Source organism: Trematomus bernacchii, unplaced genomic scaffold, assembly GCF_902827165.1.
Source record: "Trematomus bernacchii unplaced genomic scaffold, fTreBer1.1, whole genome shotgun sequence".
NCBI lineage: Eukaryota > Metazoa > Chordata > Actinopteri > Perciformes > Nototheniidae > Trematomus > Trematomus bernacchii.
This window is the reverse complement of record NW_022987689.1, coordinates 16,109,682-16,137,018: the sequence shown is the minus strand read 5'-3', so window position 1 is coordinate 16,137,018 and position 27,337 is coordinate 16,109,682. Positions and strand designations below refer to the sequence as shown.

Genomic DNA, 27,337 nt, shown 5'->3' with positions numbered 1-27,337 from the left:
TAGTTACTGTACAGGTAAAAAAAATAACCTAACCTGAGAATCACAATGTAAGTAATGGAACCTGTTTACTTTTGGAATTCCGCCATCATCAAATGCAATGCAAATAAATACAGGAGAAAAACAATACTTTAGTGTACTATGTAGGACATGGAAAACTGCTCCAAGTTTTCTTATTTTAATTAAAGAGGACTATTACGTGCCGTAGTGGGTGCTGGGGTGTGTGTGTGTGCGTGTGCGTGTGCGTGTGTGTGTGTGTGTGTGTGTGTGTGTGTGTGTCCCTCCCCCTCTCCCGCTGATTGTCTCCCTCCAGGTGCAGCCTCTCCCTCAGGTGCTCCCAATCCCCAATCAGGGCCTCCATAAGGGAGCTGAGAAAGGCTGCAGTCGCTCTCTTCCTTCTCGTCTGGCTACATGTGTGCAGCATGTGTCGTGTCTTTGTGTCTTTGTACATTTGACTATTTAGTCACTTTCTTTCAGAAGAAAGTCGTTCTTAGTTTGCCTTGCAAATTGGCTGGTGAGCCTTTATTTATTTTTTCAATTAAAAGACCATCTTGTGGCTTCACAACTCAGCTTCCTCTCCTCTTTTCTCTCGCCCGGTTATTTTATATTTGTGTCACTTCCCTTTGGTACCCCTAGACCAGGAGGGAACGTAACAAGGACATATTCTGCAAATGTTCAGGTTCATATTTGTATTGAATGTCTCTACTGTGACATGTCTCCATGCTTTAATGTTCAAAAAGCTCGCGCTAGCCAGAAGTAAACAAAGGAGTCCAATGGAGGCATATCACCTACAAAATATAATAGAAAATGCTCCGTTTTAGTGATGGAGAAAATTCCACCCAGTGAAATCATTCTTGAATTAACGGCTGTGATGATGAACTGCTAGAATTGCGACTGTGGCTGTGAGGGAGTGTGGACGCCTTTCAACCAGAAGATTGTGGGTTTGATCCCAGCCAACAGTCAACATGTGGATGTATCGTTGAGCAACATAGTGAACACTGAGGCCCCGGCTCCACGAGGACGGAAACTGGTTGAATCCGCATATTTCTCATGCGTATAGCCCTCTAAGCTCCACGACGCCGTAAGGGAAACGTAGAAACAGACCCCGCAAACGACAACGGGTCCAAAGGTGGATAGATCTGGGAACGGAGCGCTCTGGGGGGTCCAACGGGGCCGTGGAGTCGCCTATACGGTCATTCGTTTTCATAGCCCCGCCTCTCCCTGCCTCTCCTCCGCGGGGTTGCTATCGTGCTCCAGTCGCTACTGACCATGCTACAGTTCTTTGTGCAACATCTACAGGAGCTCCTCCTTGAATTCAGATTATTTATCTTTATCTCGATATGGACATAAACGCGAGTGAAGTCTAATCTGACAGGACGGAGACACGCAGCTCCTGCCGCTGTGATGCAGCGGGAGCAAAACACACACTTCAAGTCAGATCATCACCCTTAGCTATTTTAATTACCTCTCAAACTACCTAAACTAGTTATAAATATGTTCATTTTTACTGTCGGGTCACTCATTACAGGATCAGCTGCTGCATGAGACAGACACTGACGCTGTCAGAAGAGAGGAAAAAGAGACAGGCTCCGTGTATTTGATGATTATATATCAGTATATCGTCGTTATTCATTTGTTTTAAAGCTCAATAAATAACAATGAAGACCTTTGACCGGCACTTTTATAATTTTGCCCGGAAGATTTAAACTTTAACACACGCTGACCGGCGAAAAACTCTGCCCGGTTCTGTCGGCCCCCACCTCGGAGAATACACAGAAGTGCAGCCATGACAACCATTCTTCTTCGCTGCTTTTGTGGAGGAAGTTGCTGCTTTTGTGGAGGAAGTTACAGCGCCACGTACAGGTTCGGCATATGTACTGCAGCTTTTCCAGCGTTTGGATGTAAACGGAGCCGTCTCGTGGAGCTTGACACAATCCGGTGTATATTGCGTGGGGACGGAAGGTTTTTTGCGGTTGCATTTGCGTTACTCCGATGCGTTTTGCCGTATTTGTCCTCGTGGAGCCGGGGCCTGAGTTGCTCCCAATGGCCAACGGCGTGTGAATGATAGCTTCCCGAACAAGTGGTACTGCTCTGCATGAATGAGGTGTGAAAGGGTGAATGACTCGTAGTATGTAAAGCGCTTTGAGTGGTAAAAAATACCTGATAAAGTGCAATATAAGTCCATTTACCATTAGTATCCTGCTAGTTATTCCCCAATTATAAATGTCTTACCAGTGATCTGATTACGTCTTTTTTTATGTAACTTTTTTGTAACGTTTAGTTTTGTATTATGATTACATAATCCCCATGCCTGAGTGTTGGTTGAGGTTTTTCTTAGAGACAGTTACATTACTGGCTTGTGTGTCAATAATAGAAGTTTGATTGAGTGGATAGATCACAGGTCCATCTGCAGGATGCTGAGCGGGGGATATGTGCAGTGTTTACACTCTGATCATGAGAGGAACCACAATGCTTTCTCTTCTTTTCACAGAGATAATGAATAGTGATCTGTGTATAGGGTAGATTACATCTGTGGTGTTCTACAGAGCTGCATGTGGTTACATTCACACTGCAGATACCGGCAAGATTCAAAGCAAGCGGGGGGGCTTCTTACTTCCTATGTTAAATGCAAATTAGCCTGGTGGTGTGTGTACATTAAATGGAAACAAGTTGAAAAGAGTTGACCGCTGGTATTTGATGTGCGGTGATTAACTATTTATGGGATGTTCTCTGAGCATTTTGTTTCCCTTTAGAATAATTTGAGGTTATACAGATCATGAGCTATCATGGCTAGAAACTGGACATTTCATTAACGCTTTATCATAAGTGCATAATAAATAAGAACATATACTCAAGTACACGTGGAGGCGTGTGGCGCAGTGGATAGAGCGTTGGTGTTCGGATCAAGGGAGCACAGGTTCAAACCCCACTGCAGTCAGCATGTCGTTGTGTCCCTGAAGACACTTCACCCCAAATTGCTCCTGTGGGGATTGCCCACAGTATTGAGTATGTAAGTCGCTTTGGATAAAAGCGTCTAACAAGTGACATGTAATACTCTACTTCAACATTTTTGAAGTTGTTTATGTTTATGTGTCTATTTCAAAGATTTCAGAGGCAAATGTTGCATTTTTACTACATTTATCTGGCTTTAATTACTTTGAAGATTTTGATAAATGACCATGTATTTGGATATGGTGAGACAACCAGTTGAAGCAGGTCTATGTCTGCTTTTTACAGAACCTGGCTAGCTGTTTCCAGTCTTTGTGCTAAGCTAAGTTAGCCAGCTGCTGGCTCTAGCTTCAGATGTATCTAACAAACATGAAAGTGGAATTAATCTTTTTATCTAAAGCTCAGCAAAGAAAAAAAGGAATATGTATATTTCTAAACCCAATGAACTGTAAGTAATGCATAACTAGAGCATGATACATTTTTATTTAAATCATGAATTAATGTTGGATGTATTCCACTTTAAGATGAATGTTATTGCTTAAAGGGGACATCATATGCACATTTTCAGGTTCATACTTCTATATTGGGTTTCTAATAGAACATGTTTACATGCTCTAATATTAAGGAAATAGATTATTTTCCTAAAACTGTCTTCTAAATATACCTGTATTCACCCTCTGTCTGAAACGCTCTGTTTTTGCGCCTGTGTCTTCGACATCCTCCTGAAAAAATCTCTTCTTATTAGTCCGTTTTTACCAGTCTTTTATATCTGCGTTCTGGACATTTCTCCACTGTCACTGCCAGGGAATCACTTATACTGTATACTGTATATGTATACCTTATAGGAAGTCATAACAGTCAGGATAACAGATCCTTTAAAGGTGTTTCCGAATATTGGCTTTGTGCATTCCTCCATGGATTGAGAAACAGTTTTGATATGCCAAATATGATTTATTTTATCCATCAAAAAAATGTTTAACATCACAAACCAACATGTGTTGGCATACAACAACTAGAAGGATATCAAATGATGGATATTTGAATAAGATAAGGGGTTAAGTGTGGCCCTGAAAAAGGCCTTTTCTATGTAACTGGAGTCCAGCTCATTTGGTGGTGTATAAATGAAAGAATGAAGTACATTGAATTAACGATCATTAAATGACGATCCATTAACAAGAAGCTAATGAACTCATAGTCACTTTGTAATTTCTTTATGGGGAGCATTAAGCCTGTGATTTGTAACCAGAATACTTTCATGTGCAGATAGCAGTATTTTGAGCAAAGAAAAGTTTGAATAAACAGCTGCATAATGTACAAATGATTCCCTTCCACAAGAAATAAGTGGCTCCCTCCATCTTTTGTTGAAAATTGAGATAAAGCACAAACATGCTTTAAATGCATAAAGCAAGTCCTGTCTATAAATTATGAAGGCCTTCTGTAGTTGTGTGCGTGAGGACATGAGCGACAGCAGTTGGGTTGCTCCAATACACGATGGTGAACACGGTTGTTTGTTGCACGACTTGAGTCAGAGCGGAGGAACTAATCAGGGAAATCAGTGTCTGTTGTCTCTGCTCGGCTGCACTCGTGGCACACAGCTGACTGAGAGCTCCCGGGCTCCATGCTGCTGATACTGCCCGTCCCCCGGGTGTCTGATCCGGTGTGTCCCCCCTTCCCTCTCCTCTCCCGGTCGCCCGGCGGCAACGGAGACAGAATCACTCAGCCTCAACTAACCCACAGGCCCGATGCTCCTTTAGCAGGCTTCACCTCACACGACGGGCAGCAGGTTGACCATCCTTACATCCGTAGAATGCCGGGTTCAAGCCCCTGTGAAAACGGGATTTCACATCGCTGAAGGATTCTTGAGGGAGATACGGACTCCCTCGCAGCTCCAGAGCCGCTCTTCTATCCGAACATGACCTCTGACCTCCCCGTGGAGCAGGAGTGGACAGAATTTCTCTTCACAATATTTCAAAGAATCATACTTTTACAGAAACTATTATTAGCCAGCTAGAGTCGATGACGCTGTATGTCTTCAGGCTAACAGATAACATTGTTCCTATGGACATTTAGATTTTAGAGAAACTAAGCCTGTGTTCAGATGTAAAAAATAATATTTCAAACACAAAATAACTCTTTGCATATGAAATACCATTAGCATGTAACCTTAGATTCTTGAATTTCTTTTTTGTTTTTCTCAAATTCTTCAGCAGTGAATGAAGAACCCGAAAAAAGGTCCTTATGAATTGTAATAAATGGGCGGGGATGACGCTATATATCCTTAAGCTAATGAATAACCTATTCCTATTTAAAATGTAGTTTTAAGGCAACTGAGCCTGTGTTCAGGTGTGAAAAGAATATTTTGAGCACAACATAAATCTGTGTATACCTGTTACCACGTGTAGCTTGAATTATTTAGGAAAATGTATTCGTTTCTTGAAATCCTCAACAATGAACGAAGCATCCGAGATTTTTGAAAAGTCTTGATCAATTGAAGGATATTGCGGCCAACGTTAGCTCTTGCCAAACAAAATCAAAACATAATCATACCAACTGTTGCACAAATCCTACTATCTCAGTTTCATTTATCGAGTCATAAAATTCAACGTAAACAGTCTCACACTAACGTACGCTGTTCTTCTTAGCAATTCCGAAGTGTTTAAAATAGTGCAGTTTTAGCAAAAATGCATGTGTTTGGAAAATTGTGAGCATACAACTGGATAAAGGGAACTTGGATGATACTGAACGAGTTGTGTAAGACTTGGTCGAAGGGTGTATATAAATAGTCTTATTTCTTCAACACTTTTTCCGTTTTTTTGTTCTTTGTTCACCACGAAGGCATGCAGGAAAAGCAAGGTATTCTCGAAGAATTTATATACAAATGGTCATTAAATGTAAATGATTCCTTTACCATTTGAGTCCAGGCTCACGTGTTGCTCAACTCTCAAATTTCCGTGGGAATAATAAGGTTATCGTTGGCCAAAAACTCTATTGACCAAAGTGTGTTATCGTCAACTCTAAATCCTCGAAAGCGGTTCAGATTGAAAAAGATCCCATTTGTTCCACAGTTCTCCCCCTCCCTGCTAAATGTACAGTGCCTCTGAGAACGCCTCGCTGCTATAACTCAAACCCAGAAATCTCCCTCATCTCCCATAAAACCACAGCAGCGGTGGAGTCATTCCGCCCCTGGGGTAAGAAAACAATGCTGCAGTGGGAACTTTAGAGCATCACCACCCGTGGCATTTACCGTACCGTCATTTTTTGTGTTTTTTTTTTTTACGCCCGCAGGAGCCAAAATGCCACACAACTCTGCATTCCCAGTGCGCTCTGGGAGCTCACACATGCTAATGTTTTATTCACTTTGTGCACCATGAAAGGGAGGCATCGCTTTGTACTACACTGACACTCGCTGCCAACAAGCAAACATATACAATATTAATATCATCATCATCAGTGATCACAGGGTGATCGAATATGTGGCGATGAATAGGTAGAGGAAAAATAGGGTGATCAAGATGGAAAAATGGACTCCTTGGCTCTTTCTAAGCAAGGGTTCGTTTGTATTTCAGAGCATTTTTCCCTCCATTGGATCACAGCGATACAGTCTAGTGTGATACTCTGTTTGACGCTTTCTGATGAGCACTTTCTGAACAAGTCAAGCTGACCTAATTCAATCTCTCTTCATGGCTGCTTTCATCTGCTTTTTACAGGTCAACAGATAATTATTCTTGTTGATTTACTAATGTATAGAAAGCGGGAAAAGGCCAATGAAGCTCTCTATTGATGTGAAAATCAACTGACGCTAAATGCCTACCCTACAATCGCAAACACGATAGCTGTGTCTAACTTTATAAAACCCTTCATTACGGGTCATCCATCTGTTTTATGAGCTTTTTAATGTAACAGTACAGTAAACGCTGACTGTAAACGAGTGTTACACAGCATAGCAATGTCAAAGTTACTGAAGCTTTTACTGCAGTCTGTTGTAGAGAAATGGAGATACAGTAAGTCCTCACTGGGGCTTCTGTAAATAAGCAGGAGCACACTACAAGTTGCAGTCCAGCTTGCATCATCCATGCGCAAACACTTGCCAATCTGAAAAAAAAACGAATTCCAGATTCAGGCAATGTGTTGGAGTCCACTGAGTAAGCAGCTAAAAAAAAACGACATGCAACTGAAAAAACTGTTAGTTTCTCCCTCATTTAAACCCAATCCGATGATCTGCCCTTCATGTTTATCCTCAGAGGACAAACATTAGTTAACCCCTGAGTTGTGAGTAACAGCCACTGGTCCGGTTGGGGGGGGGAAACGGGGCTGATCATCACGCCGTGAGACTGGGACTTGGAGGGCTGCTGCCGCTGCATTGATTTACTTGCTGACACCAGAATTGATGAGGGATCAAGCTGGCCACGGTCCAGGGGAGGCAGATTGGACGGGGAGGGAAAGAAGGGAGAGAAATGTAGCTACGGTAGCTGGGCAGGCAGTGAGGAGGGTGGGCTTCTCCCTGGAGCTACACTCCCCTCGGTGATGGAGGGAGCTTCCAGGGGCTGCAGCATACTTGTTAAGCCATTGACCTTTAATTCACACTTGTCATCTAATGGGTTCCGCATGTGACTGTGGAGCTTCAGGGGCCGGGATTGATCCGCTTGGGTCTCCACACACCACTGATTGGTGGGAGAACCCAACTCGAATCCTTCCACATGCATCAGTGTGTTCCTGTTTCAGTGTGAGAGGGACGCCCCTCTGTAGCCTACTGTATAACCAGTGGTGCTGTAGGGGGGGGGGGAAAGGTGGGGCAGGTGGGCACCCTCACTCAGCTTGTGGGTGTGACAACAACAGCAGGGACAATAGCAACAGGGCAGTGCTTCAGCCGCAATGGGAACACTGGGGTTTCATCACACACACCACACACACAGGGAATGATACATGTGTACATGGAATACATTCACAGAGCCAATTGATACTGAGCGAAATTGCCTATTCAACAGAGCATTATATTAACAGCTTTAATTAACCAAAACATGAGTCTTGGTTACAGATCTAATTTCAGCATTAAAGACTGATCTGGTGTTTAAACTGGCAAATTAGACTGAGCCCAATATGCTTCAAATTGTCAGATAAAATACTAATTTATTCTAGTGGTAATGGTGTTTCTTTCTCAATATGTGACAATAATGTGTTTTCTTGCCAAATTCGAATGCATCCAAGCTGTCCATCCATTGTGCATTTACAGGAGACACAAAGTAGTCATGCAAATATCAGAGCACATACCTTCTACAGCCAGCACCACGGGGACAACGAGGCTGCACACCCACAGCAAGTAATCCATTGTCATAAAACAGGCTTCTGCAACATGAATAAAGGTGTGCAGACTGGACCCTTCGGATGGATGGAGCCTCAAACACAGAGCACCGCAGCCGAGCTTTGTGTTCCTCTCCCAATTCTCATGTCTTCAGATGTGGGGATGGGTCTTTACGCCCCGTATAAAAAAATAATAAAACAAAATAACCGAACGCTTTATTTCACATTCATTCAGGTCCCGTTATTCCTCCGGAGTTGTGAACGCGATGCTTACAGTCTGCACCCTTCCAGTCTCATTTCTTTATCCGACTTTAACCTCACCGAACCTCTGTCCAGGCGCATCCCACGGCTGCTGGTCTCCCCGAGCAGAGGATATGAAAGCCGGGTATCAGGTCGCCTTCTGTCCGCAGAGGAATCTGTGTAGTCCACTTTGGGCAACTCCGCGTAGCTGTTGCTCTTCTGCGAGGGATGTGCGTCGGAATGGCAACTCCGGGACAGAGAGACACCGAGGGGGCTGGGGCTCCGGCGGAGGCAAGCTGGCGCTGCACACTGTGGACCTCAAGCTTCCGTTCGGGATTTTCAAAAATAATAGCACGATAACGGGTATTGGGGTAATTTATTCACGCAAGAGACATCGCATTAAACTAAGCAGCAATGTGACGTTAATGAAGAAAAAAAACGTTGATGTTATTTTTCTTCATAAAAGTTGTTATGTATGTATGTATCTATAATATTAGGGTTAGGGTTTCAGTAGGTAGTTGCCATTTGGAAAACATTGTTGTTGACAAAAGCCTAATATGTTGGCATAATAGTTATATGATTTATGATTTGTATCTATTTATATTTATTTATTTATTGTGTTTTGATACATTGTAACACTGTAGGAGGCTAAGCTTAATTCGAAATAGATTTATGATTTTCACAATAAAGCCTGTATAACATTATGTATTTATACAGTATAGTTATATATAGGATATATTGGTATTTGTGTATGTATGTATGTATCTATCTATTTTATTTTTTATTAATTAGACTACATACAAAATAAGAGGCACTTTTCACAACAACATAGTAGGCCTATAGTCAGTGATCTCACAATACCGTAAAGCATGTATCACTAGTCACTATCACTGTCTATCACTATCACTAGGCCGGACACAAGATGACATCATCCCAAACACTGACGTCATGGCCATTTTTCTTTTTTTGTTATCACCTGGCTACCCTGCTCTTACATGTCATGACATGGTTGGTGAGCTCTATGATTAACAATACAGGAATGCATTCCTAATTTATTCTTTCAAATAATTATAAGCGAAAACCAAATGTCAGGCTTTTATTTTGAAGTCAAGGCTGCTGAATTTCCGGGTTTGCTCTGAATTTCTCAGCGTTGCTTCATGGTGCTGGTGGGGGTCGCGGGGAATGAGGAGGTGGGATGTGGAGGAGGAGGTTGGTTGGTGAGGCGGCCTCCAGCCCGCAGTGTTTGCGGGGCCCGGCTGCAGGTAACACCGGCCTGGCGCTCCGCTCACCGCCGCTAAACACCGATCAATTGTGGCATTAAAGGGACTGTGGTCGCTTCGGCGGGGGACGTCAATATCAGCTTTGGTCCCAATGGATACACAGCGCCTCCCGCGGGTTATTGAGTGGCCTTTGAGGCTGATAGCCTTCTGCATAATAACCATCTGTGGTACACTGGTTCTTTCAGCAAATCCACAGATTTCACCCTGACTAATCAATAAAATCCTGCTATTTGATATCATACAAATATTTTAGCGTTATTTGATCAATTTCACAGTACATTACTACATGTAGACCTATGATAATGCCACTAAATCAGCACAGACACACATGGGAATACTGCTGCCTGGAGGATCTATATGCTTCCCTTGGGGGGATTACGAAAGAAGATCCTAATTATCAAAGAGATATTTTCAGTCTAAATCAGTTTCTTGACAGACTGCCTGTTCTCATTAGTTCATGCCACACTTTGACCTTTTGCAGTCTTTCATTTTAGGTCCCTTTCCACCACACCCACACAGGCTTTTGTCCCTTGGCGGGATCCAGCGGAGAGAGTGCGTGTGTGCTGGCTGGTGGGGGCTCTCAGCTCAGGGACAAGGCTCCCCTTCACACTGCTAATTCATCCCTCTGTGAGCCCCCTCTCCCACTGCTTCGACCCCTACCCCCCCCCTGCTGCTGCACCCCGACACAGGAACACACACATTCCCCCCAAAAAAGTCCCTCTGTGCTACAAACTCAAGATCCCCCCCCCTCTCCCAAATCTACCCCCCACTTCTAAGAAGCTCCCCCGTCACCTCCACCCCTAAAGTTTCTTTTGTCCCTGGGCTTTGTGCACTAATTAACTACAGTTCAGTTCCCAGCAGGCTCGGGTCAGCCTCCACCACTGAAGCCAGTGATGGACAGCTCTCTTTAATCGGCTGTATTCAAACTGAGACACACAGAAAAGACAGAGGCAGCATTGGTGCAGTCATTATGAACAGGTCATGTAAATAATATGTGACAGTGCTGCTGCTGCTGTATGTGTGGTCTTATTTGTTACAAAAAATCCCTCACTGATTTCTTGTTTGTGTGTGTTTTTAAGAGTCTCCTAAGAGAGTGTTTTGGACTAAATGTACAAATCTGCTTGTTAATTCAGCTCTGCAACAGTCCTTGAAATCCCTCAGTGTCTTAAAACCCACACAAACAGAGAAGACTTGTTAATGGGTGAAAAACAAAAATCCAATATAATTGCGTGTTATCCTTCCACTTTGACTAATACCAAGTCAATTATATTTCTCTTTTATGTGGAGGAAAAGAGGCTGGGATGTATCACTCTGACTGAAAAGGGGCCCCCATGCTGTCATGCCTTCAAGTTCATCCCCAGATCTTGTCCCAGTGCAACCTTTCACCGCCTCGAACATGATGAAATGGCAGTTAAATCTCAAACTGGGACTGGACCGGGGTTGTGTATGCTTCAGCTGGTGCATGGACATGTGGAATAAAGAATAGCTGCTCTGGAGAGTCCTTTCCATCCTGCTGCAGATGAGAAATCCGTTCTCATGGGGAAAAGATACATATTTTACAGCGCACGGAGAGGAGACAAGTGGAGCCGAGGATGAGGCAGAGGGATGAAGACTAGCTCTGTGGGACAGCAGTGTTAAGCTGACAAGAGGCGATGACAGAACATCTCCACAAAGCCGAACTGTCTCCTGCAAACTACTTGTGAATTATGAAGCCTGTCCAGTTCAGCGCACTGCGTGTGTATAATAAACATGCATCCGCACATAAAGCATTGTGTGCGTGCAGATTTTTGTGAGACACATGCAGCTGTATTCCTATATGAATCTAATCATCTGCTTACTGAAGTTTTAGGTGTAAGCTCGAAACATAAATCTAAAAATGATAATTTATAGTTTGGGTTCATACTCTTCCTAGATTAATATATTACAATAATATCCAAGAAAATGGCTTATGTAATAAAGTGACAGAAAACTTTCCAATAAAATCTTATTTCAATCCATCAAACAATGGCAAATAATTCTGGTTATTATTCACGTGAAATTGCAATCCATTTCAGCTTAAATCCACAGTATAAAGACTAAAACTGAGCTTGAATTTAACATTAATCACAATAATCTGATCTTGGGGCTTTCTCTCATACCACATAATCGTCAAAACAGAGTTTGCAAAGTTTCTTGCCTCTTCCTTGGAGAATATTTTGTATTTATACAGTTTCGTGAGAACTCCATTTCCCGGTGAAGTCATATATCGAAAGCTTAAATCACTGCGCCTGGACAAAAAAAATAGTAATTCGTAATTCTCCCCCTTGCAACACCACAGATCGACATTCTTTTACTTAGCTTTTTGTTAGGAAAAAACTAACAAAATACCAACAATTTATTTACTAGCTTTAGTTGTTCCTGTAACCTTAAGCAGACAAGTTGTTTTCCCATGTCCAATATTTGTGCCAAACTGGTTTTAGTTCTATATTTATCGTACAACATATTTTTCAATCTTCTCATGTAACGAAAAAGCATATTTCCCAAAATGTCCCACTAGTCCTTATGCAAAATGTCTTCCCAATTTTAAGCCTATGTCATAATAAAACTATTGGCACAACCGTGGCGAAGCTGCTATAATATCTGACCATAAAACTGACACAATTCTGTCACGGTTGGAGTAAGCAGGGTAACTGGGGATTTAACCCAAATGCAGACTAATACAAAAAAGAAATAGGGTACAAGAGCTTACAGAGTCATGAGGAGGCCAGAGTCGAAACAGGGAACATCATACAGACAAATACATCTGACAAGGTTTTATGCAGAGAATCATAAATCCGTAATCAAGCATAAGGTCAGGTAGATAAAAGTCCAGGTTGAGATTCAGATAACAGAAAACTTGAAAGCCAAAGGACAGGACAACAACATCAAGACACTTCAACAAACTGGCCAGCTGTGGAATACAGCTGCTTTTAAACTGCAAGGCTGTTTGGGAACATGTGTAATGGGTATGGCAGTCAGGTAAGGGGGAACGAAGAAAAGTCAGAGGGCCTCATCTGGGTGGAAACATGGCAATGATAAGATACGAATAAGTTGTATAGAAGGTAACCTCGATCGAAGAAGATTGGCGAAAACTCTTGCAAAGTTTGCTGCTTCAAAACCTTTCCTCACCATAACTTTTGGAGGTCAATGCATAACCCTAACCATTGGAGGTCAATGTCTTACTTTAACCATTGGAGGTCAATGTCTAACTTTAACCATAGGAGGTCAATGCCTAACCCTAGCCATTGGAGGTCAATGCCTAACTTTAACCATTGGAGGTCAATGTCTAACTTTAACCATTGGAGGTCAATGTCTAACTTTAACCATTGGAGGTCAATGCCTAACCCTAACTATTGGAGGTCAATGCCTAACTTTAACCATTGGAGGTCAATGCCTAACCCTAACTATTGGAGGTCAATGCCTTACTTTAACCATAGGAGGTCAATGTCTTAACATAACCAAAGTAAATGCCTAACCTCAACCATTCAAGGTCAATCACCAACCTTTGTGGTCCTTCATCATTACCAGGACCGGCCATCACAAACATCCACACACAAACACCATCACCCTGTAACATCACCTGAGCCATTCGGGGTCAATGTCCAACCTCAACCATCTCGCAAGAGTTCTGTAAATCGAGGATTTATCCTCGCTGTAACTACCAATGATGCCACAGTACGGCATCCTTGAAATACTTTCAGGGATGGTGCCTTGCTCAACAGCACATAGGAAGTGTCCATGAGGGGAAAAGGCACCGTTCCAGCTGCAAGTCCACAACCTATACCCGCTCCTTACAGCGACATTAAGCCAATCTTGATTTAAAGGTCTACAAACATGACTGTAGAGGAGGGACACACAGAAGACGGGTGAATATGTCTATCCACATCAACTAAGGATAGATCATCTTTATAATTTAGGATTGCTGGTGTGAGAAAAACAATTTATCTTTCAACAAACACCGGGAGACAAAGTTAATGGGGACAACACTGTCAGATAATGAGGGAAAACAGTCAGGAGGAGACTTTGCCGAATCACTTCCACCGAATTCTGCATATATTTGAATATCTGTCATTGTCTGTCTGGGCTCCTTGTCTGCTAACAAGGCCAAAATAAAGAGCTCACGAGCACTGCGGAAACACAACACCAGATATTGCAGGAGTGGTGCTTTGCTTCATTGATTGGAGAAGTAATGATACATGATTATGTTCAGACAGGGAGCTGGCTGTTAGCTGGTGCTTAGGGGCGAGATCACTGCTGGGCTTTTCACACAAACTGCTGTCAACACGGGGGTCTGTGCACCGCTGATCGATTGAATATGAATCGGTGCTGGTTTGGTGCACTTGTCATGTATGTCTCACTGAAAAAACTACTCCGGAGTCGACTCTTCTCCTGAAGCTGTCAGTGTCAGCCAGGTAGGGGGTGTAGAGCTCCACCAGCTGCACTTCCTCTACCTCCCAAACTTCACAGCTAATCACTGGAAAGCTGTCACTTATCGTATAGGCGCTTGCATAATGCAGAATTTCAGCTGTGCATTTCAGGTAATCTCAGGTGAGATGAGTGGAAGCTGGCTTCTGAAATAATGAGTGTTCATCCGCAGAGTGAGGCAATACACAGCAAAAACTAATTAAGAACAATTCCATTTTAGGGGGGCAAAGACAGTTTCAGCAGAAGTATTTTTCTTTCAGAATTATTCACAGGAGGCGTTATTGATGATTCGCCACATTCGGCAATTCTCCCACCATTCTCCTCCTCCATTATTCATCCACCTCTACTTTTTAATCTCCTGTGAGCTGACTCAGAACTCCACTTCCATTTGCAGACTGTTCCTCCTCTATGCTCATGTCTGTAGCATTGATTAAATGGACCCCGGTGGGCCGGGGATTACATCGAGGTCTATTTGAAATGGCATTTCTACAGTGTTTTTCCATTACTGAGCATACTATTGGAATTTAGAGAACTGGCTCTGTGTAGGCTTTGTTGATTTCTGAGTTTATTTGCCTGGGTCACATGGGGTCCATTTGCTGCAATTGAACAATTACTGTCTTTAGCGTGTTTGCTAATGTTTCTGTGTTCACATCCCTCACCAGTCTACAGCGCAGCCAGCAGACTCCCACAGGAAGGCAGAGGAGAGAATGAGGAAATAGTGGAGGCAGAAAGTGAATACAGACGATTGTTTTTCATCAGCTGAGATGAAGCAGGGACACGATCAAGCAGGACTGAGACAAATTAGATAGCAGAGGACGGAGCGAGAGATGCTGCTCTCAAGTCTCATTCTGTCTTGTACACAAATGTGTGGTTTTAACACTGGCTCTAATGAATGCCTGGTAGATTTAGAAACAGTATCCCTCTTTGCATCAGATCAGAGGGAAGTAGCGTATGGTCATTAAAAGGTGTGTTGGATCACTCTGTTTACTCGCTACATGCAAATGTGTTGCATTGTGTAATTAATGTTCTGCTCTTGCTGCATACAGATGTGGAAAAACATGACTTCTACATATCTTTTTGCACCCATTATTAACACATGCTGATTTTCAGTATCTAGAAAACCTGAAGGCTTTTGACCTCTCCGTCATATGTGATATTCCTTGACAAGTAGCAATGGAAGCACCTTCCGAAAGCTTCAACACTTCGAGTCATTGGTGTCAGGATGTTTTCTAACATTTGTCATTTGTAGTAAAAAAAAGACTGCTGCTCCGGTGTGTCCCAACAAGGGTTTTGGCGGTCATTCCAGCTAAAGGTCTTCATTTAAACAAAGTATTTCCTCACCCTCCACAACCTGCAAAAACAGATAGGCGGCAGCATCCTCCACTTCAGGTCCTATCAGGCACAGAAATGATCACGCAGGCTGAGCAGATTGCTTGACAGGCTGTCATGTCTTTGCCTGAGGCTAAGTACAACCAGTACATCCACCAATTACCCGGAAATATGCTGTAAAAAACGTTTTGTAGGTTTTTATAATGGTTTCTACATTTGTGCAGCGGTCAACTCAGGGCACAGGGTGATTATGTTCATTGACAGAAATCTACATATAATTTAATTAAGTGAACGTAGCAATACCATTTATGGCCACTATGAGTCAGCGGGAAAAAGGCTGTAAACGCAACACTGACATTGTTGGCATGGTGAAATTGTTAGCAAACAGTTGTTTCTTATAATATCCATAATTTAGAAAGTAACATCATTTATGTTGGGTCGTGTTAATGTCCACCTGACTTGGTGACAGTGTGTAGGGACTTGGCTAGTGCCGGTTCAAGTCCCGCACAGATCAAATAGAGACTGTGGATGGTAGCTGGAGAGGTGCACTGCCGAGGTGTCATTGAGCAAGTCTTCAAACCCCCAACTGCTCCCAGGCGCCTCACCATGGCAGCCCTTTTGCTTTGACACCTCTCCACAGAGGTCCTGTGTGTGCATGTGTGTATTCCGGGCCTCTGTGTGATGTAATGTAAATATCACCAGAGTGAAAATTGAATTTTCCCTCAGGGATTAATAATGCATGTCTTACGATCCGAAACAATAATACTTCATTGTCAGATCAAATCTGACATTTTTCTCGCATCACAGCAGATCCATTTGCAACATAAACAAGGACAAGACAACAAGATACAAGGAAACAGACAATATTCAATCCCTGAAGACAATATGTTCATTGTACATTGGACCTTGGATTGAACTCCTTTGAGGATTGACTGGTGCACAAAACAGTGCTTCAGTCTAACCTCATAAAATCGTGGGACTCTGTATCTCCGAATTGAAAGTAACAGTTCATATTCTCTGTTCAGGACAGAGGTGAGAAGTAACTAAGTACATTTACTCAAGTACTGTAGTTAAGTACAATTTTGAGGTACTTTTACTTTACTTGAGTATTTCCATGTTATGCTACTTTTACTCCACTACAATTCAGAAGTAAATGGTGTACTTCTACTCCACCTAATGTATTTAATATCTTTAGTTACTTTACAGATGTGGATGAATGATGTGAAATATAACCAAGTGTTAAATCAGACTTTAGTTCCACCTGGAGTAAATTCACAAGCTACCCTGCAGTATACAAAGCCATTCAAACTAGCTGCACCTTTACCAGCTTTGAGAACACTTTCATGATCAATCATTATAAAACATATCATATATATTATTCTGAAATGGACCAATCTGCACAATGACTACTTTTACTTTTGGTACTTTAAGTATAGTTTGATGCTACTACTTTTCTACTTTTACTTGAGTAACATTTTGAATGCAGGACTTTTACTTGTAATGGAGTATTCCTACACTCTGGTACTTCTACTTTTACTCAAGTACAAGATCTGAGTACCCACCTCTGGCCAGCCCCAATATGTTATTATGGTAAATTGAGGGTTGACCTACAATATTTGAGCAGATGTTAAGCAGTTTTGACTCTAAAGCAGTGCACAAACACTTGTACCATGAAGTATTACAATACTGTGAAACACTCCAAATCAGATGTGAAGAAAAATGTGTCTACTGCGAGAGGACAGATTATTTGTTTTGTCCTTTTATAGATACTCTATATTCAATATGGTATTTCCAGGATAGATCTTTAATTACACCCAGGTATTCTTATGACAGGACATGCATCATTTTACAGAATGGATGAGAGTCAGATGGTGAGCAATTTACTCTTATTTGTGTTAAATGCAAGTCATTCCAATCTTAGCTCTGTTTTGGGTCTCCACCAACTTTTGAGGGAAACACCTGGCTCTTTAGCAGATAAATATGTTAACCAGATTGTCACTGCCTGTCTGCCAGCTGTCCTAGGCAGGCAGTGGTTTAATCTGAGCATGAGAGGACAATCAAACCAAGATCTATAAGACAAGTATTTCCGTCTAATAGTGTTGGAGACCCAAACAGAGCTAAAAAGAGAGTGAATATTAGACGTACATTTATCAGTTGGAAACAAATATGACTCCTATGGGATTATAACGTTGCTCTGTATCTGTGGATGGGAAGCTATTAGCTAATATGTTAGTACTTTATTGGTGAGTTTCATATTTTGTGTTTAAAGCTTATTCTGTAGCCCCAAAGTGGTTAAAAAAGTTTGACCTTTATTGCTTTAAATACAGACATTACAGTATTTACTGCTGGTTATAGTATAATTCGTTTTTAATGTATAATACATTTTCAAAACTGGTTTGAATCCTTTGAAATGTAATGGAATAGCAGTTGTAAGCCAGTATGTGTTTTCTATGGGGCTGATTTATGAAAGCCTCTTTCTGTATGAGGCCGTAAACAAGAATGATAGTTTGTTTGTTCTTTCTCCTTTTGTTGTTGCCTTTCATTAACAGAAAAACAAATCTAATCATCTGTTCTGCCTTGTATTCGTTTTTTTTGCGCCTTTATATGAAGACTTCACCGAGCAAAAGGAGGATCTGTGCATCAAACGGTATTACTTACACCTGGAGGCACAGACCATGACCTCACGGGCCTCAGGGAGGGAAGAGAAGAGGAGTCAATGTGTTGGTCCAAGGCTCTGTGAAGCGCTCTCATAATGAGGTCAGGGTGACGCCGCGTGCCCCATGTGTGAGTGTGAGTCAGACGCCTTGAGAAAGGGTTATTTCATGTTTGAGCGGATTAGCCTGACCTAACCCCGGGGAGGATTGCAGGCTGCTACAACTTACATGTAGCAGAAATGACTCCACAGCCAGATTTAAAGGTAGCTGTGATGATGATGATGAGAGCCTGTGACTGTGAGGCCCCTCCGAGCCCCCCCCCCCCCCCCCCCTCTCCTCCTCTTCCCCGCGACTGCTGGTGACACAGAGCGAGGAGCCTGGTTGTTAAACAAACTGAAATTTGGGTTAGAGATGTTATCTGTCGTGAGGACCCATGGAATATTACATCATGATGCAACCTGCTGGATGCTTCAGTGTGTACATCCCTCATGTTTTCAGAGGAGGGGGTTCCACCAGTGGCGCGTGAGTGCCCCCTAGTGTAGGAAAGGCGAATTGCAACAACTGCATACCAATTCTAAGCAACGCAATGCACTTAACAAAATAGAACAAATCAAGGAAGAGTACACAGCTTCAAACAATGCGCTGGCATGATTAAAAAGTTAAAAAAACAAAAAAGTATAACTTGTAAAAGCAAGTTGGCCTTCCAAGGTTGCCTCAACATCCTAGTGATATTCATAAGATATGTAAAAGTGTTTAAAGATGCATCAGGGCCATATGAACATTATTGTAAATAAAAGCATAATTATTCATTCAAAACAGTGTTTTAGCTATCATTTAAGAAATACATAAGATTTGTTCTGATAATATAAGGAAAGGACTTTGACTACATAAATACAAAATAGCATTGGAGTTTTCAAGGATGATTGTGACATTTGTTTGGCCAAATTTAACAGTTTGTTTTTTTAAATAAAGAAATCACGGAAGAAATTACCAAATAAGTAAACTTTTACAAATAATAAAAAATTAAAGGGGCCCTATTATGCTCATTTGTGACTCTACTGTGACATGTCTCCATGCTTTAATGTTCAAAATGGTCTTTATTTGTTCTCATACTGCCCGTGCTGCAGCACCTCCTTGCTCAACTGCTAAGAGATGTCCCGCCCCTTAGCCTATCACCACGGCCGGTTTTTGGCACAGGCGACATAGGCGGTCGCCTAGGGCGCCAGATCACTGCGCTGGTAGCTCTGGGAGGAAAAAAAAAATGTTTGACCGTTGGTGCTCATCCTAATTTTCGGCCTTGACAACATTCATAATTAAGTACATGTAACACGCTTTTCACCCCGGTTACACTTTTCATTTGCCCTGTACGATGGGCGCTGTAAGTGATGAAAGTGGGGGATGTTGGCTTTGGCTCACAGCCAAAGTGCGAGTGAGCGTGGGAGCGAGCGAGGGAGAGAGAGAGAGAGGGCGCACCGGTACCGGCGGCAGCGCTGTTGTTATTAGCATCTGTTGCTAGCTGCGCTAACGGATGTAAGAAGAAGATGTTTCGACAACAAGGGTGGAGGAGCGCTCTTTACTTTCAGACAGAGGCTCAGTGAGGTAAAGGACTGACAGCAAAAATCTCGCCTAGGGCAGCAGATTGGCTAGAACCGGCCCTGCCTATCACGCACAATGTGTTGAAGCGCCAATAGAAGCGTGGGTGTTTCATTATGATGCCACTGTGTTTCGGAAATAAACAGAAGACTACAATGGAGGTGTTTCCGGCAGTGTGTGGGAGAGAAACACAGGGATTTTAGCCTTTGCAGACCATTTACATGCACACAAACCTAACTGACACCCTCCAGGAAAGAGAAAACCCCCAAAACATAACAGGGCCTCTTTAGATGATCAGCTGTTTTTGGATAAACTGTTGTTTGCTCTCCTGCAAACGGATGTTTAAAATGGTATTTATGAAGCTACAGCCAGGAGGTTGTTAACTCAGCTTTGCATAATAATGAAAAGACCAGATGGGTAACAGAGTTAAAATGTACAATTTTGTTTCTTTTAGTACAAAGCCATCCACCCGCTTAAGATGGAGCCTCCAGTGCTTTGTCCCAAGAGGAGTGGGCTTATAAACAAAGCTGTCGGGTTATTGTGAGTGTTGTACAAGCAGTGAACCCAGGCCTGTAATGTTGGAGAAGATGTTGGTTTAACAGTTTTTAGTGTCCCTGTTTCCGTTGCAGCGCTTTTAGTAAATGCTGCCCATGTGTTGTTAAGTTGGAAAATACATTATTTCATTCGCATTTGTTTTGGCACATTTGTGTTTTTATATTTACAATGTTTTGGATACTGCAGCATATTTCACCTAATGGAAGTTGTAATGCGTTTGCCCCTGTCAGCCACTGTACTGCTCTCTGTATATATATTCAGATGTTTTTCCCACATGGAGATTGTTTCTTATTATTTATTTATGAACAATGTCCTTAAGTGCCTAGCCTCACAGTGTTTGAGTAAGTGAGCCAATATCCCTGGATCCCAGGCTACGCACTCAACTGTAAACTGAATCTAAAAAAAGCCCATACCCAAGTTTGGAGAGCCAGTAGTACCACAGTGTCACTGCTACTCAAACAGTATGCATGATGTTCAGTATACGACCAGTCAAAATCGAAGGATCCAACGTGTTTTTAAACGGAGCAGAATTAGAACTAGTCTCCCAGTTCAAGTATCTTGGAGTCATAATGGACTCAAACTTGACTTTTAAGAAACATATCAAGAAAGTATCAAATACCATTAAATTCAACTTGCAAAATGTTAAACAAATCAGACCTTTCTTAACTGTCAATGCTGCAAAGTCATACCTCCACTGTATGATTCTATCCCACATTGAATACTGTTTTACAAACTGGTCGTTTGCTTGTGCCACAAACCTTAAACCGATAGAACAGCTGTACAGTACAAGAGAGCTATCAAGGTGTTTGACAGAAAGCCTAATTCATACCACCACTGTACCATCCTTGAGAAACACAATTTCTTCAGTTTTGACAATTTTAAGTCTTTTAAAAGTATGTGTTTTTTTAATAAATGTTTACATGGACTGCCCCCCCCCCCCCCTCCCTTAGGGGAATTCATCTACAGAAAACACACTGGACGCTGCACTAGGTCGGAAACCAGAGGAGACTGTGAAGTCCACCGTAGACGGACAACTTTTGGACAAAATGTCCTCTCCATTAAGGGCAGCTCATTGTGGAACAGCCTCCCTACTGAGATACGGGATTGTCCCACTCTCAATAGTTTTAAAGGTCAACTCAAAGAATGACTGAGAAACAAACAGACGTGCAATCACCGCTAAATGCACTTTAACATAGGGGCATCTCCTCTTGCACTTTAGGTAGCTCTTTTATCTTCTCTTGCACTTTACATGTCGTTGCTGCTACATTGTACTGCCATGTGGTAAATGCTTGTGTATGCTGCTCTTGCTCTTTTGCACTTTTTGCATATCATGTATTTTGTTTTTGCTATGTTTGTAAAATGTCAACTTCTTAAATGTTTTATGTGAGGGACTGCGGATGGAAATTAGCTCAAAACTAAATCTGGCACTGTTACGCTTGACACATTTGTAATGTTTTAAGTGTTCATCACTGTGCATTGTCCCTGCCAAATAAACAATTAAATAAATGAAATACTCTTTCCTTAAAGTCAGTCACAGTGACAGGAAGTATAACAACCTCTGCAAAAGAGAGGATAAACATAATCATGGATTACAGTGCTTCGAGCTGTAGAGGAGGACAGATCCTAGAGCAGTACACCGCGCTGCAGCTTCACTACAGTTTATATACCCTGCTCGTAAGGTCATCCTGAAACCCTCTTGTTCACCGTTTCTGGTCCTTCTTTGGAATATTTTCACTAAATGAGCACGCCTTTAACCTGTCATGAGTTATTCTCCAGCAGTGTGTCACGGTGTCAGACAGAAGTCTATCAGCGAGACACTCAATATATGACTCATTCCATTATACTGTCTTCCTGAAATGGGGATATTAGCATCAGAGACGATTTAGAACTTACCTAATTATGGTAGGTCTTTGCTATAACCCCTAGGGGCATTATTAAGTTAGTTTGTTTGAAGAGGTTAATTTAAAGGTCACCTATTATGCAAAATACACTTTTTCATATCTTTTATAAATAAATATGTGTCCCTGCTGTGGTAAGAGATTTGGAAAGTTCCAGGAAAAAAGATTCTCTTTCTTTTTGTCCTGATCCATTTATATAAAAACTAGGGCTGTCAAGTTAACGCGTTAATAACGCGTTAACGCAAAAAAAAATTAACGCCACTAATTATTTTAACGCGATTAACGCATGTGTATTTTTTGTCCTCGGCCGCCCCGTAGTTTCAGAGCGCATCGAGTTTAAAATACCATCTACAAGCTGACGCTTACAGCCCCGCTCCTGTCGCCCGCTTGTGGCAGACCACACTTCCACGCTCACCGGCAGGCCCGGACTGGCCATCGGGAGGACCGGGAGGGTGTGTGTATGTGTGGTGCGAGCGAGGCACACCTTACGTGTTGTTGTTGTTAGCATCTGGTGCTAGCTAGCTGCGCTAACGGATATAAGGAGCTGTTTCAATGAAAACAGAGGAGCGACATTTCGCCGACAACTGCGCCGAGCACTTGACTTTATGCAGGTAGCCAGACAGTGGGACATTGTACGAAAAGTCAGCACACATGATTGCAGCGTCCAGGCAGCTCTCCACATTCTCACACACACACACACACACACACACACACACACACACACACACACACACACACACACACACACACACACTTTGTATTGTATGAGAGGTTCCAGGTTGAATCGAATATTTGTAATGTTCAGGTTGTTGTGCTGCTCCTAGTACTAGACTCCTTGTACTAGGATGGGTTAAAAGCAGAGGCCAAATTTCACTGTGTGTGTGCTGTGTGCTCTGCATGTGTGACCATTAAAGAGGGTTTCATCCCTCCCTATTCTTCTTCTTCTTCTTCTTCTTAATATTCATGAGAATATTTGTCATTGTTCAAATGATAATAAACAAACATATAAAGCATATTTGTCCACTCATATGTTGATAAGAGTATTAAAAACTTGAAAAATATCCCTCTAAGGTACATTTAGAACAGATAAAAAATGTGCGATTAATTTGCGATTAATCGCGATTAACTATGGACAATCATGCGATTAATCGCGATTAAATATTTTAATCGACTGACAGCCCTAATAAAAACCTGTCTGAAAATGAGCTGATCACTTTGTGATGTCACAATGTTTTTATGGGTTGTGCTACCAATAACCATCGAAGGTAACACCCCCCAACCTTATCACCTGAATCTCATCCTAGAGCACCATTGTGTTTTTTTAAACCAATCATCTCTCAGAGGGGCGTGGCCAGCAGCAGCTCATTAGCATTTAAAGCTACAGACACAGAATCAGCACTTTTGAAACAGGGCTGAAACAGAGGGGATTATGGGATGCTGCAATGCACTGTTTGGTGATTGAGCCAAACACTTCAGAGACATGTTTTGTATATATCTGAGACCTATCATTTATTGTTGAAAAATAGTATAATAGGGGACCTTTTAAAAATAAAGTTATTTATGGTGCCTAATACAATTATACTTTCATGCATTCAATAAAAATGTAAATGTGAGTTTAATAAACGATATTTCATATTGCCCATTTTCATAGCATTCGTCCACTGTTGCAAACAAATTCAATTTCTATTATATTTGTCAGTTATTATGTTCAAAAACGAACAAACAAATCTTTTTGAACAAATCTTTTGATGGTCCAGTATGTACAGGGTAATCTGGCAGAAGTGGTTTCAGCGAGATGTAGAACACAGATTTTCACAATCCGGAGCTTACATAGCCTATAAGAGGGAAGTTGAATCAAAAGCATTACTAATGTAACCCTCCCAATGCCTTGTGCTTTATAAGTGGGGAGAAAGTAGCCAGCAGTATATTTAGTATATAACATTTATGTAATTCTAAATGAAGCTCAGCGCAAGTTCAACCAGGAATCGGCTCGGTATTCCCCTCCCGGATGATACTCCCTGGGTCTAATCTCCAAACACCATTACATTCATCTGTGTATTCTTGGCAATAAATATATATATTGTAGGGCTGTCAGTCGATTAAAATATTTAATCGCGATTAATCGCCTGATTGTCCATAGTTAATCGCGATTAATCGCAAATTAATCGCACATTTTTTATCTGTTGTAAATGTACCTTAGAGGGATATTTTTCAAGTTTTTAATACTCTTATCAACATATGAGTGGACAAATATGCTTTATAAACATTAACAACAACACAACATAGCAAACAACACAACATAACAAACATTTATATGTTTGTTTATTATCATTTGAACAATGACAAATATTCTCATGAATATTAAACACAACAACCTCTGAACATTACAACTATTCGCCTCAATTCAACCTGGAACCTCTCATACAATAATACAATACAAAGTGTGTGTGTGTGTGTGTGTGTGTGTGTGTGTGTGTGTGTGTGTGTGTGTGTGTGTGTGTGTGTGTGTGTGTGTGTGTGTGTGTGTGTGTGTGTGTGTGTGTGTGTGTGTGTGTGTGTGTGTGTGTGTGAATGAATGTGGAGACATTGTGATGGATCGTTGGAGCTATGTGCAGCTCAAGGCATATATGCTCGAACGGGAGCTGCCTGGACGCTGCAATCATGTTGCGCGCACTATCCGTGCTGAGTGTGCTGACTTTTCGTACAATGTCCCTCTGTCTGGCTACCTGCATAAAGTCAAGTGCTCGGCGCAGTTGTCGGCGAAATGTCGCTCCTCTGTTTTCATTGAAACAGCTCCCAGGGTTGCCAACTTTGGGTACCTGGCTGGAGTGAGATTTTGATATCATGGGTTTAATTCGGTTTAATTACACATATGCGCACGAAATGACTGCTATCGTGTCAGCAGCGGGACCTTAGCATATAGGATATATATACAATATATACAAATACACAATAATGGACACAGACTATAAAGGGCACACAGTTTCATTCACTAATGAAAGTCAAACATGTTTGTTTCCACTGTTTTATTGTGTGCCTGTCGCGATAAGCAATTAATTGACTTATCGTACGATAAATAAAAATGCACACACACAAACAAATCTACAGACTTACTCCAAACTGCCAAATATATTAATTAACACACTCTCACTCTCATATACTCTTTGACTCTATTTTGGCCTAGTAGAACAATAAGCAGCAGACTTTTACTTTTTTATCATTTCTACTGGATTTTAGATCTGCGCATGCGCAATACGGGTCGGCAGTTGCGGCTCCAGAGTATTTTTGTTGGGTAATCTATGGTAGGGCTAACCCATACAGTGGTGGGGCTCAAGTCAGTATTTGCAATGTAATTACATACACGCTCCCCCCGACAGTGAAACGCCACGCGTGAGGTTTAGATCATTTCCCTGTCTCAATCCAAATTGAACTGTATGAAATAAAAAGGCACATTTGTCTTGCAGTAAATAAAAAGGGCGACCTGGAGCCAATCCTGCAATTTCCCCACAGGTGAAAGAGTTGACATGCTGAAGACCCAACCCCTGCAGGGGGGTCTGGGGGGATTCTCCCCCAGGAGATTTTTTGAAATACTAACATAAAATACACATTCTGGTACTCTCTTGAGAAGAAAAATAAATAAATCTATTACTACACGACATATTTAAACAAATTAATTAATTTTAGTTTTTTGTGACTTTGTTCTGAAAGCTGAACCTGCTGCTCCTCACAGAGAGAAGAGGGAAGAGGCTGTGTGAATTACTTTACATTGTGGATAAGGGTGGATAGCCCCCATTGTTCTGTGTGTCAAAATGAAAGACAGCCCACACACCTATCAATCATCAAACCGTGGGGTCTTATTTCATTACGTGTTGATTTCTATCAACACGTAATGTTGTATCGATGTATAGAGATGTACTACCGCAAAAGTATTCTCCGTCGGGACTTCCTGCAACAACACCACGCCGTTATCGTGATTCTGATTGGCCAGAAGACATTATCAAAGATGTTTTATTGAGAAGATGATCACTACGTGACAAAAGTTTTCAAAACCGTTTCTAGTCTTCGGTATTCTTGTTTTTGGCGTGAGAATAGTTTGGGCAGCGTGAGAGCGTGAGATTGAGAGTGAAAGCGTGTGTCACACGCCAGATGCGTGAGAGTTGGCAACCCTGAGCTCCTTATATCCGTTAGCGCAGCTAGCTAGCACCAGATGCTAACAACAACAACACGTAAGGTGTGCCTCGCTCGCACCACACATACACACACCCTCCCGGTCCTCCCGATGGCCAGTCCGGGCCTGCCGGGGAGCGTGGAAGTGTGGTCTGCCACAAGCGGGCGGCAGGAGCGGGGCTGTCAGCATCAGCTTGTAGATGGTATTTTAAACTCGATGCGCTCTGAAACTACGGGGCGGCCGAGGACAAAAAATACACATGCGTTAATCGCATTAAAATAATTAGTGGCGTTAACTTGACAGCCCTAATATATTGTTATTGTTACATCAAAACAAGTCTCTCCTGATTGAAATATTTTTACAGTGCATGGTTATTGTTTAGTTAATTGGATACTAATTGCGTGCTACCTCTGTACAGGCTTTTACTTTCCTTTCCAAAAAGGGTTTAACCTGTTAATACCCTGAGGTTGTTTTTCAGGTCTCAGGCTCGAAAATGACATTCCCAGAACAAATGACTATATCTTCACTTCTAAAAGGGGTAAATTAATAATATTTGTTCTCAAAGCAATGATAAACTGTGAGTTGGATGTAGAAAAGTCAGAATCAATATAGAATTTTTTTATTTTAAAGTAAATTCAGATTGAACATAGTAAAAAAATTTAAATTATAGTGTCCGTCCAAAAAAAAAACATTACTTATAGTGAAAACCACCCTTGAATGATGGGATAGACTAAAAGCTTTAGGAATCCAAACTATAACATATAATAAGTACCCTGTATCAAGATTGATGCAAAACAAGTGAAAAAATATGTGGAATCTCAGCTTGCTAGCTGATATCTTGTTTGTGCAGATCCGATAAGTAATAAAGTATTTCTACCGTGAGTTCTGTGCTAAGTGCGTTAGCATTTTTTCGCTCAGGGCTCATTTAGACGC

At 41.8% G+C, this 27,337-nt stretch overlaps 1 protein-coding gene across 2 annotated transcripts in view; it reads right to left on the bottom strand.

Annotated features, from left to right (window-relative positions):
- ephb3a (eph receptor B3a) overlaps positions 1–8,736 on the bottom strand; it is a 40,709-nt gene extending 31,973 nt beyond the window's left edge. Inside the window, exon 1 of one of the 2 annotated variants that reach the window (XM_034138182.1) lies at positions 8,215–8,736. In XM_034138182.1, the coding sequence (XP_033994073.1) occupies positions 8,215–8,278 (64 nt within the window). In that variant the 5' untranslated portion in view covers positions 8,279–8,736. The remainder of the gene's footprint in view (positions 1–8,214) is intronic. The other variant, XM_034138183.1, reaches the window with a different exon arrangement.
- Positions 8,737–27,337: the final 18,601 nt, after the last annotated feature.